This window comes from Chiroxiphia lanceolata, chromosome 11, assembly GCF_009829145.1.
Source record: "Chiroxiphia lanceolata isolate bChiLan1 chromosome 11, bChiLan1.pri, whole genome shotgun sequence".
NCBI classification, from domain to species: Eukaryota; Metazoa; Chordata; class Aves; order Passeriformes; family Pipridae; genus Chiroxiphia; species Chiroxiphia lanceolata.
In genome coordinates, this window is record NC_045647.1 from 6,027,127 (window position 1) to 6,042,383 (window position 15,257).

At 44.8% G+C, this 15,257-nt stretch overlaps 1 protein-coding gene across 8 annotated transcripts in view; it reads right to left on the bottom strand.

Annotated features, from left to right (window-relative positions):
• Window positions 1-13,411, bottom strand: part of LOC116792349 (monocarboxylate transporter 2-like) — a 39,019-nt gene extending 25,608 nt beyond the window's left edge. The window contains exons 1-4 of one of the 8 annotated variants that reach the window (XM_032699246.1): window positions 13,272-13,402; window positions 11,010-11,084; window positions 10,136-10,277; window positions 9,648-9,905 (exon numbers count right to left, since the gene is read on the bottom strand). In XM_032699246.1, coding sequence (XP_032555137.1) covers window positions 9,648-9,864 — 217 coding nt within the window. In that variant the 5' untranslated portion in view covers window positions 9,865-9,905; window positions 10,136-10,277; window positions 11,010-11,084; window positions 13,272-13,402. Of the gene's footprint in view, window positions 1-9,647; window positions 9,906-10,135; window positions 11,085-13,271 lie in introns of all 8 variants that reach the window. The other 7 variants (XM_032699245.1, XM_032699243.1, XM_032699242.1 and 4 more) reach the window with 7 other exon arrangements.
• Between the last annotated feature and the right edge of the window lie 1,846 nt (window positions 13,412-15,257).

The window sequence follows — 15,257 nt, forward strand, 5'->3', positions numbered from 1 at the left end:
GTTATCCCAGTCCCAGGGTGCTGCTCCCCTGGAGCCCCAGTACAGGGATGCTGCTCCCACAGTCCCAGGGTGCTGGTCCCCTAGACCCCCAGTACCGGGATGCTGTTCCCCCTGCCCCGGAATGCTGTTATCCCAGTCCCAGGGTGCTGCTCCCGCTGCCTCCCGCCTGCAGCGACACCGCGGCCCCAACACACCAGTGAGTCCCGTCCCGTGTCGCGCCCCCCCGAGCCGTTCCCGTGGCCATTTAATGCCAAGCCCACTGGCCCCGTGTCACCGTCCGCGGGCAGCGGTGCTGGGGAGAGCGGGACGGTGCAGAAATGCCACGTGGAATTGGGGAAAAGCAGGAACAGCGACTCCAACCCGGTGCACCTCCCCCTTCGCTCCCGCCCAGCCCCCTGGGACACGCCTGCGATGTGGGATCCCGCATCCCCGCACACGGACCCACCTGCGGAGCGCGGCGCCGGCACCGAGCCCGCGGTGCGGGATGAGATGGGATGGGACGGGACGGGCAGGATGGGGCGGGGGAGCACCCGCACCGCCCCGCACGGGACCCGCCCGCCCCGGCGAACGGGACACGCACCAAACCTCCCCCGGGAGCTACATCCCTTCCCGCTTCTCCATTTCCCCCGTGTTCTCCTCGCCCCCCTCACTCGCAGCAGCACCAGCCACCCCGCGGGCGTTAATTAAACCACCCTCAGCTACTTAATGCAAATTGTTCTTTTTCTCGCCTCCCTCCCGTGTTTCCATCAGCATCCCTCTTCTTTTCTGCTCCACACCAAGTTGCAGGCTGCTCTCCTGTCCCCAGACCACATCATCATCATAAAAAAAACCAGATAGTGACTTTTTACATGGGCAGATGAGGATAGGACAAGAGGGAATGGTTTCAAACTGAAAGAGGAGAGACTTAGGTTAGATGTTGGGAGGAAATTCTTCACTGTGAGGGTGGTGAGGCCCTGGCACAGGTTGCCCAGCGAAGCTGTGGATGTCCCATCCCTGGAAGTGTTCAAGGCCAGGTTGGACAGGGCTTGGAGCAACCTGGGCTAGTGGAAGGTGTCTCTGTCCACAACAGGGAGTTGAACGTGATGATCTTTAAGGTCCCTTCCAACCCAATTCTGAATTCCGTCATTCTACGATCACTGCAGACTTCTACCCTCTATTTATGTTCACCAATTCACTGTATATTCTACTTTTCACATTGAACTCTGTTTGGGAAAACATTAAGCAGTGTTTGCTCCAGCTGGAAAGTTGCAGTTTCACCACAAGGTGTTTATCTTACTCAGTCTTGCCTTCCTCTGGCTTAACTAGCAGCCCCATGTGTCTTGAAGGAAAGCAGGCATGTGCCTTCCTGGGCCCAATTTTGTGGAAATTCATGTGGAGATGGCAGATGAGTGCCAGCACCTTGTCTCTTCTCGTGAGGAGATCTTCTTCCATCCCCATGTAGCCATGACTGGAGTACAATGTGGCAGATCTTACAAATCATTTTGGCAAAAGACATTTTGCCTGCAAATAACTATACCATCTGCATTGCAACTATGGCCCTTTCTTCCCTCTTTCCCCAAGAGGAGTTTTCATTCGCTTTTGGTTTCTCTGTGTGTCAAGGCTCAGATCAACTCTTCCCTAATATCCTACAAAGCTGCATTCAGTCTGTTTCCAAAAAAAAAAGACAATCCAACACTCAAAAAACCAAGGCACACTAGTTAGGTGTGTGGAAATCAGCTGGTTTTAAAATCTGCCTTCAGACACTGGTGCTGTTCACATTTTTCTTTTCTCCTCATCTTTTTGAGCTGAACACCACCCACATGGGGATGTCACAGGGGGTAACGGGCTTCCCCCTCCAATGCCCACCTGAGATTGAACTTGGCACATCCTTAGCAGCAGCATGGAAGATGGGAGGGCAGAAGGAAACCCCCAGGAGCAGAGGGATGAAGAAGGAGGTACAGCTCCAGCCATGGAAGCTTCAACTCCCAGCTGGAAGTTGAGAATTTCCTTTTGCAGAAAAATTAGATTGGATGTCATGCTCAAGAATGTCCCCCACAGGACAGCCTTGGGTAAATATTCACACAAACTGGTGGCAAACGCAAAACTGGAGCAGGAAATCATTTGCAGCAGGAGATACTGAGGGCAAACAAATGATTTCTAAAGATGTCTAAATGCAATTACCTTTTACACTCACGTGTCTGCTCTGAAGAGAAGCTCACTAGCGAAGCACAACAGCCTGAGGGCAAAGAGTAGGGGACTGACAGTAGAAATCCTGGGCTCACTAGGTCAAAAAAGATTTCCTAGCAATTTAGGGGGGCTTGGGCTCATCTCACAGTAGCTGCCTGTGCCAGTGCTCCCCCCTCCATTTCGGGAGCACACACTGCCCCCAAGGGCCGGGCTCTGCTCCCTCATCCACTGACAGCAGTTGCTTCCTGGAGGGCAGGTTTTTTAATTTGCTGGCAAGCGGCAACAAAATTGATTAAAATTGTAAAGTACCTTTTCAAATGACTCATTTCCCTATCACAGTGCTCCATGTAAATAAGTGACTGCTATTGTATTCCCAGGGCTCCACTCCAGAGCTGTTGAAAGAAGAGGGGAAAACCGGGAAAGGGGGCCAGGAGCAAGGCAGAATCTGAAACTCTTCCTCTCTCCCCAAAAGGGCTCATTTTCCAATCTTTGCAAAGCTTTCTCTGGCAGTTCCCATGCCATGAGTTTTAAATTAAATGAACTAGCCTCTTTCACTTACTTACAGCCCAAAGTTTCATGAACAATACTTAAAATCACAGAATCTTAGGATGGTTTGGGTTGGAAGGGATCAATCCCCTGCCATGGGCAGGGATCAATCCCCTGCCACAGTCAGGGACACCTTCTGCTAGACCAGGTTACTCAAAGCCCCATCCAACTTGTTCTTCTTGAACACTTCCAGGGATTAGGCACCCACAGCTTCTCTGGGCAACCTGTGCCAGTGCCTCACCAACCTCATAGTGAAGCATATAAGTTGCCTCAAAAAAGTGACTAGTGATGACAACTGGAGTGTTTTTCTTTTCTTGAAAAACAAAAAAAAAGGGGGGGGGGGAGTGGAGAAACCCTGACCTTCCTCGAGAATGGAAATCTTTCCTATTTATTCTCAGTGGACCACTTTGGTATTTGGAAATAATTTCATTCAAAGCCTTTAATGCAAAACATTTAATGGCAGACAAAGGCAGGAGCTCCAACTCTATAACTCAAACAGTGTTTTTCCTTCATTTAGTCTTTGAAAGTCAATTAAAAGCTTTAGAAACTGCTTTCACATTTAAAAAAATCTTTACCTAGTTCTGCTGCATGAAAAGAGCATCTGGTAGGTGAACACTGAAAGAGGTAGCTCTGCACTTCCATGGCATACCCCATTTCTCAAAAGAACTCTGTTGTCATGTTCCATTTGCTAATAAAATGCAGCAGCAGTAGAATGCAATCCACAAGCACGGTTAAAATGGAGCTCCTGAATTAATGAATGAGATTACAGGCAGCATTGTCCCCAAAGCCAAAGGGCTGGACCTCACAGCTGGGATATGATACCACCAGTTTCCTCAGTGCAATGTCTTAGGAGGGAGATATCCCAGTCCTCCAAGAACAGACCTACACATTTATGTTCCTGATAGTATTCTTAGTTTTTTTCAAAGGATCAGTCCAGACTAATACAAGAACAGATTTAAATTCAGCAGAATTACTGGTTCTGGAACAGATGCCATCAAGAAATGCCAGCTAGGGGACAAGAGCAGCAGTTCCCTCCCCTGGTGAGTGCAGAATTACCCTCATACCCCACGTTCCTCTCACCCTGAGCGTGACCAGGCTGATGAAACACATTCCTCAGTATTTGTTATTTATCTTGTTCTTGTTCTCCTCCACAAGACCTCCAGCATTCAGGGATTTACCACTAATAATTTCATGCTTGAGGTTTTAATTAAAGGGCACCTAACTCTGGCTGGTGGCTCCCAGGGGAACTGAGCAGCAGGAGGGATGCAGGCAGCACCCCACCAATGCAGCACCCACACATGCTCCACGTGGGTCAAGCATGGCCAATCCACATCCCTTGACATCTCCATGGCTATTTGGAGGGGACCTTTAATTTCCATGCAGCCTCTTTGCTGCTCTGTGAGATGTTCTGCTGCAGGCAGAGCTACCAGCCCCTCACACCCTGCACCTGGTGACAATGCATGGAGCCAGGCAATGTTGGTGCTGGCGCTGCTTGAAACCACCCAGGACACTAGCAGAGCCTCATGGCTTTGCTTTTCACTCAGTAATGTTTTACAAGAGGGTCAAGGAGAGGTCAAAATAGAAAGTTATGAAATGTCAAACTTGCTTTTTGCTAAACCCCAGTATTAATAGCACAGAGACCAGACAGGCAAAGGGATTCATTCATATGACATGAAATAAGTCTCTCCAGAGCCAGCAAACCTGTTAGACAGCCCCAGCCCTGTGTCTGTGCCATCAAACCAGCCAGGTGCATGAAGCATCACTGCTGGATGAGCTGGTTTCCTGGAGACAACAGAATAAACCAAGCAGCAACATCACTTCTTCTGTTTTTCCCTTGTTGTAAGATTTTAATCAGCAGCCCAAACCAAAGCATTTTTGCTTGTAAAAAGATGGTGACAATTAATCTAAATCTAATAACTGGAATGTTTTCACTGGGGAATTAAAACAAATTATTCCTTTGCTATTGCATCTTTGTCTCATTTACATTTTAATCCCGGAAGGATCTTCCTGTGTTATATTTGGAAAATGACTGCATAGAAAGGGAAAAACAACATGGTTGAAAGTACTTAAAGATGCATCCAGAATTTAGCTATTAACTTTTATGGCAGAAGTCTGACTATGCCAAGTCCTAAATGGCTGAAAATTAGGACAAATACTGTGTTTTTTTCCAAACACTGCTGAATGCAGAGCCTGGTGCCATTTCAGATTGTGCACACAAGGTCGGGCAAACAAACAGCTGGGGCAGAAGGTTGTGTTGAAGGTGTAATTACACATTAGCCAGAGCAGAGAGAGTCACTCTGTCATTTGTACTGAGAGGAAAGGGGACCCTTCTCTGGTGACACCATTTGCAGAGGGAAACCTCTGCCTTCCCACCCTGTGGCTCTCCACTTGCAGACAGGAGCCTTGTTGTCCTAGCTCTGAGGTTTCACCACAGGATAATGAGTTCACACCCTTTTGCTCAAGGTAAACAAATGGTGAATAAAGGCACTTTAGTGTTGTTCAAGTAAAACCAGCACGATATCCCACCTTATTCCAGCCTATCTTACCTACTTTGCGTGCCTGTAACTCCTGATGGAAATGTTCTTGTGGGAGTTTCTTCACTCACTTTAGTAAAAAGGAAGTAGATTAGCAAAAATCTGCAGCTCAGACTGTCAAAACTAATCCAATGAATTATGACACATCCATCCCCTCCACAAGCACCATCTCCAAGGCATGGCCCTCAGCAGCTCTACCACATCTGGGTCCAGAGGACCAGTGCTGCCTCCAGCCCATCCCCAAGTAAACTCTCAAATAGTTCTCAACAGGGCAGGAAGAGGATCAGCTGCCTCAGGGCTGCCTGAATAATGCTTCACCAAGGTGGAGAGCTTTATTTCTCATTAAACCCTCACGATGTTTGAGAGGAGAGATGATGCAGGGCCACCACGAAGAGTGATTCCCACTCCAGAGCAGCAAAAACCTGGAGCTGCACCATGCTGATTGTGCCTGAAACAAAGGTCAGTGGCTGGGGGACAGGGGGATGTCACACCAGTTTGCAAGTAGTCTCTGGGACACTGCTGTTTGCAGATCACAGTACTCTGAGTCATAATATAATGCAGGTATTTTCCCAAAAAATTAACCCCAACTCACCAAAGTTTTAAGGTATTGGATGGGTAGTCAACTAAAGCTACAGAAAAATATCACAGAGAGGTAGCTGAAGCTTTGTTTTGATTTTTTTTTTCTCCATCTAATAAAATTGTGACAAGTGACCATAACTCCACAAGGGCTTCTGCGTTTGACATGAGTTTCCCCAGGAAGTCTTCCTGTAGGACTGCAGCATTCTGGGAGCAGGTACTGCTGTTTGCTGCATATATGTAGGATACCTTTGATGTGCTTCAAGGCCAAGGATGCACCGAGCAGAAGCCAATCTCAGCTGGCTCCTCACCACACAGTTCTCGTCACCAGCGAGGCTCCTGGGCACTGAGAGAGCGGGTGGGGAGCAGGATGACAGGATCAAGCCTGCAGCTGCTCTGCACACAACCAGATCCTCTTGGTGGGGTGGAAGAAACCTGGCAAGCTCCTCATTAGCCTTCAAATTCAGTTAAATGCTGGGATGTGGAAATAAGAGGCAGACTCAAACCCAGGAAGAGTTGAGTGCCTGCATCACGTGGTGCAGAGAGCTGTGTGTAACATCACTGTGCCCTTAACATAGGGTGATGCAATGCTGAATATTGCTGTAGGTTAACTCAACCAGGCTCCTGAGCCTGAATTTTCTGTGTTGCTTTGCCCTCCTGGTTGACCATTGTCCAGCAGATCAAGCATGATGCTTTAGTATTAACTTTCAAGGTCTTACAGGCACAGTTCTTTAGGAACTTGTTGAACTTTTGACATTGTGCATCCATGTTACCCCACAAGATAAAAAGAGGAGACTTTTTGGTTGAAGTGTAGTATTTACCCAAAGCTTGCTGTAATCCTGAGTTTACAGACTGGCCTTCCTAAGAGCCCCCAAAGTACCACACAAATGACTCCTCATAAGACAGGCTTCAAAGATGCACCTATTTTCTTGTTTACCGAGCACTCCATCACTTCACATTCCTGCAGATCTTCAGGAAATCCCCTTTTCCCAAATACCATGCTTGGGGCTGAAATTTGCCAGGCTTCTAGTGCTGTAGTTCAGCAGATCAAACTGTGCAGCTGAAAGATGAAACCCTGGCTCCACTAAAGGCGATGGCAAGGTGCCTGCTGACTTCAGTGCAGCCCAAGCTTCACTCAGAAATAATATTCAATGTTTGGTGAAGCTTTTTTTTTTTTCCTAATTACTCCAGTGCAAAGAAGCACATGCTGTCCCAAACAGCTACTTTGTAGACAATCAGCTGTAGCATCTCTGAATATTGTAAAATGAAAGTTGGGGTTTGAAGGGATCCCCTGCATTCCCTCAGTCATTCTGGGTAGGCTTTGCTGGTGCTTTCCTCCCCCCTCAAACACAGCATGCAGCTTCACTGGATGCTACACAATTGCTGTGGACTTATGCTGCTGTAGCTGAAAGGAAGATCAAACTGAGTATTCAATTACTTATTCACTCAAAGATATTTATTCCCCGAGATGAAACTCCTAAATCTGTTATTATTGCCATTCCCTCTTCTATTACTACTTGTATGCTGCTGCTTTCAGATGTATGGAGATGTCAACACCATTTACTGGAAGCAACAAGTGAAAGATGAGAACATGACAGGGAAATGTTTAGAATTATGAATCATCCTCAAGAACAGAGGACATAATTGATATTCCTTAATTCTAGAAGAGTCTATAATCATTATACAGGGATTCTTCCAAAGACTTATGCTTTTCCAAGATCTATTTCTTTCATAGGTTGTTTGGGTTTTTTAAAACCCAGTTGCTGCAGTGATTTAAAAACTGAGAGAGGTGAAGAGCAACAGCTACCACAGCACAGGCAGACCCCCCCAGAGAGGAAAGATGCTCTTGGCAGCAGTGAACACAGGTATTTCTGAAAGAGACAGGACCCCCCTACCAAAGTCTGTGTGAAGCTAAATGCAGTGCTGAAAAGGAAACGTCACCTTGCTTCATAACATCTCACAATTCTCTGCTTGTGCTGACACCCTCCTGTTGTTACATGTGCCATCTGGGAAAGTCAGGCACTTGCACACACAGGTGTAGATTACAATGACAGCTCTGCAGCAGTAAGATTTCATGAAAGTCTGTATTTAAGGATGGGAAGATCAGTGCTGAAACCCATAAGTTTTATGTTGTAATGGCTTCTTCCCCCATCGAAACCACCAACAGCAGTTCCCTTGCTGTACTCTCCCCTGTATCTTTGTTTGGTGTCAAGGGCACCAGCTCAGGGAATGTGGAGAATGAAAAGCCAGAAATCTCAACCACTCTGAGACATGTCCAAAGTCTGGTGCTCAGCTTCAGACATAACAGCAACCCTGAGGAAATGAGCCCTCTAAATAAGTCTCTCTTCTGTCTCTCACTCTGTCAGCCCTTCTCAGCTCCTGACATGAAACCACCAGAGCCAAACAGCCAGAGGATGCTCATCCACTGTTTCAAGGGGGAATCAGTGTTCAGTAGAGCTGCTGATTTAATCCTCTTGGAAGTGAACCCTTCTGTCCATCTGCAGCAGCAGACCATAGCCCAAAGAGATCAATGAAGCCACTTCGCTACCCGGCTCATCAATTCCAGCCAGACCTGGAAAGGTTCTTTCTGCAAGCAGGGAAGCAGCTCATCCCTCACACCTCTCAGGTCACATACATCGCCTTTCACCTTAATCCATCCCATATCAGATGACAAGACAGCTCCTTTTTTTTATTGCCATGTAAAACCGGTTCCTAAAGTACATGAGTGCATGACACTTCCATACACAGGGTGTACCCAATGTCTGCAATGTGTGACCCAAGAAGCCTCCAAACCACCCTGTCCTGAAGGCAGCACAGTACCAGGAGGATCCTACAACTTCTTTTGTAGTAGCCTTTCCAAAAGTGTGTGTCAGTGACCTTGTTTGAGGAAGAATACATGTTTGGGTAGATGCAAGTTGTGTGGCTATTCTTGTGTTCTTAAGTGTTAATCCATTTACCTTTCACCCTTGCTAAACAAGCTAAGAACCACCAGAAATCTCCTCACAGCCCAGAAATAACCATCAGCAGCTGAGCCTCACAGGTATTAGTAACCTAAAAGCAAGATGGTCCTCTACTAACCATTAATAGCAAGATACACACCAGCTACTCAGAACAAAGTGACAGACTGACACCTGGCACCAGTGTCTGAGGGAAACATCCCTCTGAGAATATCCACTTGATGATTTCATTATGAGGACAAGAGATACCTTTCCCACAACAGCAACTTTTGCAGCCAAGGTACAAGAAAAAACCCAGAGAACATTTTTACTTGAAGTAACCAGTGGACATAGTTATTCTTTCAGAAAGACTCTGAACAGAAAAGTCTAAAACATCGTCCCTTAATTATTTGCAGCAAAATTTTAGCAGCAGAACTAGGGAAAAACATATTTAAATACTATATCAATATATACACGCACACATCCCATGTTTGTTCATCAGCAAAGCTTAGATTTCAAGTTTCCAGCAACTTCTCTACAATCATGAGTGCAAGTAACATATTTTTGTTTCAAATAGAAAGACAAGAATAGGAAGGGAACAAAAGACAGTACTCAGGCAGTCCAAGAGTCAAAAAATTCCACAATGGCCAAGCCTCCACCCACATACAGCAAGATTTCTGATGAAATAATAATTGATGACATCATATATATTGTCAGTAAAATACTCAGCACTACTGGCTATCTCAGTTTTGCCAATGCACATCATCAAAAAACAGAAGACCAAACTTAGAGTCAGTGAGAATTTTCTCAAAGAAATATATTCTTCCCTTTTGGTGTAGAGATCAGACCTCCTCCTTCCCAAAGGAAAATACAGTGTCACTTCACTTACCTCCTCCATAGGTGGTAGCACACATGATGGATGTTGTCCAGGCAATCTGGCTGTAGGAGATGCTGAAAACAGCCTGGAGCTCTTTGAAGTAGATTGTGAAAGCTTTAGGAAAGGTATATGCAAACCCAATGGAGATGGAGGCTCCAAACACCACTGCCCAGCCCCATCCACCATCAGGGGGGACATAGCCCAGGTCCGAAAGGACTGGAGGAGACATGGTCAGAGCAGATTTCAGAGCAAAACCCACTTCCTGCTGTCCTACAGAGCAGAGGATACATGTGTTATACAGAATATACATATCATGTAATCAGGCAACATTTTAAAGCATAATTAAATAATTTAGAGATACAGAGGATCCCCTATTCTCCAAGCTTTGAACTTTTTGCTGCCTATTAGTGGTTCTGCTGTTTCATTCTAACACAACCAAGGTCACTCTTCCTTCTCCAATAATCCTGTCCAGCCCTTCCACCTGAATTTTAAATACATACCCTCAAAATACTCCCATGGCCTCCAGGCTCAGGGATGGACCTCAGTCAAAGCCTCCACTTTCTGTTCTCTCCCCCATCCAGCTGGTGGCTCGGTGTCCCACCTTGGGAATGGCTTCTGGAGGTAACTCCTGTCACAGTCCCTCTGGAGAGAACCAGGTGCTCCAGCTGTACTGGTTTTAGGGTAAATGCTTCACTGTGTATCTTTCAAATGGAGGTGGAAATCCTTGTGGTTTCAGGTTATCCCTGCTTAAAAGAATAGTTCTTATGACATGAGCAGCAGGTGAATGGCCCCAGTGTGTCCAGCACCCCCTGTTCTGCAGGGGCACAAGGCTCTCCTGGCTCTTTGCTTCCCCCAAACCAACAACCAAACTGAGCAGCTGCTCGCAAAGGGGTTGAAGTTTCTTCCTACTTAGGGGCAGCAATTCCACTCATGCCTGGTGCCTGCCAGGTTAGCAGATTATGCTCAGGAGTAACACAGATCAAAGAGGGCATTCACTCATTTGCATTCTTCCCATTTTTTTTGGCCATTAATGTAAAATGAGGGTAAAAAGGAAAGAAGAAAAACCTACATGTCTCAGGAGTTAATCCACAAGCCTTCTATCAAGGTCAAGGTCTTAAACCACAGAGGAAAGGAGTAGGTCCCACAGCAAAAGGTGGCAGGTAAGTTGGATAAAAGGTTGATTAGTGCCCTTATATATTGAAACTCAGAAATAAGAGAAGCTGGTAGGAAAGGGCATTATCAGAGCTAATGGGAAGGAACAGGCACAGATATCAGCTGGGAACATTTTGCTCAACCTTAATAGCAGCAGTCAGCTAGCTAGGGAGAGAGGAAACTGGTTATCTTGGAGGGGGAAAAAAAAAAAAGAAAAAACACCTTAGGAAAAGCACAGTGTAATTTGCATCTATTTGAGAGTCCATTGCCTTTTGAGAGATGTCATTCAGATTCAACCTGTAAGTAGGAGGAAACAAGGAAACTATTTTAACCATACAGGAAAAAAAAAGGGGGTATTTTAAGCTGGTGATGAGTGTCTGCAGATAAACTCCTGAATTAATGTTTTCATCTACTTTTACAGCTGTTTAGTGGTAACACCAATATGGGGCCCTTACACTACAGGCTTCAAGCTCTCCCAGCTGCAGCTGGAGGAAACGTTAGTCCAAAATGCTAATATTCAATAAATCCAGTATTTAAGAACTCTAATAACATCCAGGATGGCAAGTTGTTGGTTGTCCTGAGAGTTCATCGCTATATCGAGATGACCAGCTAAAAAGCTTTTCACAACAACAAAATAATGCATAATAATGAAAATGCCCCTTTACACTATGAGGGATGCCATGTTGTAATTTCAGGATCAAGGAAGACTGTTCTTGCAAAATTTCTCTTGCTCTTGTATTAGGTAATAAAATGATCTGATAGAGATTCATGAAACATCCTTTTTCCTCTACAGGCATCCACAATATATAAACAAGTTATTCTGATGTAGAGTCTTATTATCCCCCATCACCTAAGCTTTTCCATTAAAAGAAATAATTGTCTTTTGGAATTACATTAGCTATATTTCCGTACTGTAGGGTGGGATTTTAAAAGAAAACCCAAGTTAAAAAGCAACAGTGGTAATGTTGCAATGACTGCCTGTTGATGTTTAAGAGACTTTATTACCCATCAAGTTGCATTTCATTGCACTGTTTCTTTTGTTTATGGTTATTCTACTCAATTTAGACCATCCAAATATTGTGGAGAATACCAAGTTCCCAAAAATATTGACATATACTTGTGGTTCTGAAATTAGGCAAAATAAAACTGATTGAGGGGTGAGTATAGTGAGGATATGTTTTCTTATTTAACTTTGTGTTTGGTATTCACAATCTACCAAAATTTAGGATACACAAAATTCTCAGGCCCCTCAAATTCAAATCTTTTTTGGCAGCCCTTTAAAAAAGGTTGACTCTGAACTTTAAATATATTTTCTGGAACTAACAAGAAAGGTTATTTTTTTATTACCACCAGTTCATTCTGCTTATAAAATTATGACTAATTGTACATCACCTTTAAAAGTCTTGCATGACAAATATATTAATTCACTTAATTTGCTTTTATGTACAATGAGACATATATTCAGAAGACATCATCATAAAATCAGATGATGATCAGCCCATTGTCCAAGGTGTCAGCCCATTGTCCAAGTTTTCTATATCAAGGCAAACTCTTACACAACCCAGAAAGCCAAAGAGACAAACTGAAGTTAAATGAAAATGTAGGGTACAATAAAATATAAAAATCACATCAGCTGACTTGCTTCCCCAACTGTAAAATAAGGCTTACAGAGGCTGACTGGGGGAAATCAAACTTTGGGATTGTTTTAACAGAGTTTAATAACCTAAGCAATGAGCAGGCAGTGATACAGTCCCAGTCTCCTTCATTTCTCATGATTTATGGGGACATTGGCACTAAGGAGGGCACAGGACCATTCTCTCATGGGGTGCTACCCCCTCGTTACCACCCTCTTAGCCACTGCTTTGTAATTTTAAAATGAGAGTTGTCTTTGTATAGCCATGGTCTGGCACAAATTTACTTGTTGACTCTCTCATTTTACTCCTATTTCCTTTTTGTGAAGTTATACAAATCTGGACTTCCCATTTCTCCACTTACCATTCCCTATAGGTTTCCTGCTTTATTCCCATCACTTTATTTAGACTTAATTGTTCATTGGTCACATCTGGATCTTCTCTCTCCACTATTCTTCTCTCCTTTTCAGGAAACTGTTTGAGGCTACTAACGACAACTTCAAAATAAAGGAATTCCAGGTCTCTTGCACAATCAGGGCCCTTATGTTTCAATCCAGCTGAAATTACCATCTCCTTTCCCTGATTTATCGAGCTCCTGTCTTTTGGAACCAACATTTGCAGTCACAATCTGCATTCTGTAAGCCAGATCAGCTGGGGACTATTCTTGGACTACACAATTATTTTCTACAACAATTGTTTTATCTGGTCGGGGCTGGTTTTTTGTTAAGTGAGAGAGCACCAGGACAAACCAAACCCAAGTCTAATGCAGCTTCACCTGTCGATCCAGGGACTCCCTGATGCCAATTTTCCCTCAACCCAAGGAAGCCACCACACACCAGACACACACACTCACTAACCACTGTCCAGTGGGACTGCTCCCTCTTCGGCAGAGGCGGGCACCACTCGGGCTCTCTTCCCTTGGGAATGCCGGTTGCTGGCTCCCTCAGCAGCGACCTGCTCAGCTTTTAAAGCCATCTGCTGACCTTGTCCCCCACTCCAAATGCAGCTGAGATCAAAGGTTGAGATCAGAGGCTCTACTCTCTGATGTAAAACCTTCCAGTAACTTGGAACACCGTCTATCACCCAACCCCTCATGTTACATCCAAAGGCTACTGTATCCCACATTAACTAACTTTTCGTGAACGGGATTGCACTTCACCCAGGAGCAACAAATCCATTTCCATTTGCAGTGCTTGGAACATTGGCCTCTCTGGTCTCTGTGGAGGTTAATAAATTATTTGTCAGATTTCACTTTTTCTTGTATATATTAACTATTCTGTCTTTACAATGTGTTTTTACAGACTCTGTTCTCACTCTCTTCCGGAGGAACTTGCACATGGAGATCCCCTGTCTTTGCCCAGGTTGCCATGGCAATTTTAACCTTCTGCCTGAAGTTCTCTTCTGTGACTTCTGGGTCACCTAAAATCCTGCATCAGATTGATTCAGACCACCCAAAAACAAATGCAGGGATTCGCAAGCCACAGCAACACCTATCAAGGGGTAAAGTTGCTCTGGAATGGACAGAATAGGGTACAGAATATTCCTGAGTTTTTTGCCAGTAACCAAGCAGTTGACTTGGGTAGCGATTGAGCAACATCCACACCACCAGTTTGTGCTTTGGAAAGGTTAATGCAACCCAGTTTCTGTAGGAATGCTTTCACAAGACTTACATTGCAAATCCCCATTTGGGGGATTTAAAACATTCCCCTGCCATGTTTATAATCCAGACGCTGTAACACACTATTCAAGCACAGGAAAAACAGGAAAAAACTGGCTGTAGGTGGTCCAGGGCAATGTTTTCATCCAGTCTGAGTAGAAAACTCTGTAGAAAGGTAAAGAGAGATAGAGAGAAAAATCATCCATCTGAACTAACTTTGTGAGTCAGCATCTACTGTAGCGAATATTTCCTGCCTTGTGGCCCCATGGAGTCATCTTCACTATTTCATATTGCCCAAAAAGAAATATCTTCCTTGCAAGGACACAATGAGTGCTCAAAACCACACACTGGCTCCCAGTTTGCATTAAAATAAGAGGCTGCCAATGGTGCTCCCACAGCCAGCTCAGATGTTCTTCTCACGAACACAGGACACACACCACACACACGCCCCCCTCTCACTTTAAAGAATTTTCTACCAGCCAGTTGTAACAGCGCGATAAAAAAATTTCCAGTGGTCAAAAGACAGCAAGATAAATTCTGGGGAGAAATCCATTGAGTGCTATTAAACACAGAGATGCCACCTCTGGCACTGCAGATGGCAAATTGCTGGAGCCTGGGGAATATTGACAGGTAGCTCCATCCTTGTCTCCCCAGGCACCCACCATTAATTCACTGTTAGGAGAGAATTCCAATTGCACATACCTTGGCCTGATTGATCTCATGGTCCAGTTCTTCCTGCCTCACTGGTCATGGCTTCTACCAGTCGTTCTTTCTGAAAATGTTTTACTACCAGAAATGTAACAAGTACATCTGGTGCTTTTTCTGTCTTCTAAAAGGAAAAAAAAATCTTTAAAGGTAGTTATAGGTGCTATGGGAATTCATTACAGATTGTTGGAGGTGCATGTGGATCCTCTGTGCTCCATCCCATGGGAGGGCACCAGGATCTGCCTGTTGAGGATGCTGCAGTCACACCAGACCTGGAGTTCACAGGAATCGTTTCTTCCAATGCTACACCTTGAGGAATAATGTTATTGTAAAAACTTTATGGTATTGCAAAAGGTAAAACTCCTAGGGACCCCACTAGTAACTTCCATACTTTCAAAAATATACTTTCTCTTTTGCTTGCAGATAATTCACAATTCCCTTGGCTCTGAGCCGCTTCAAATTGGTGCTTTACCAAAT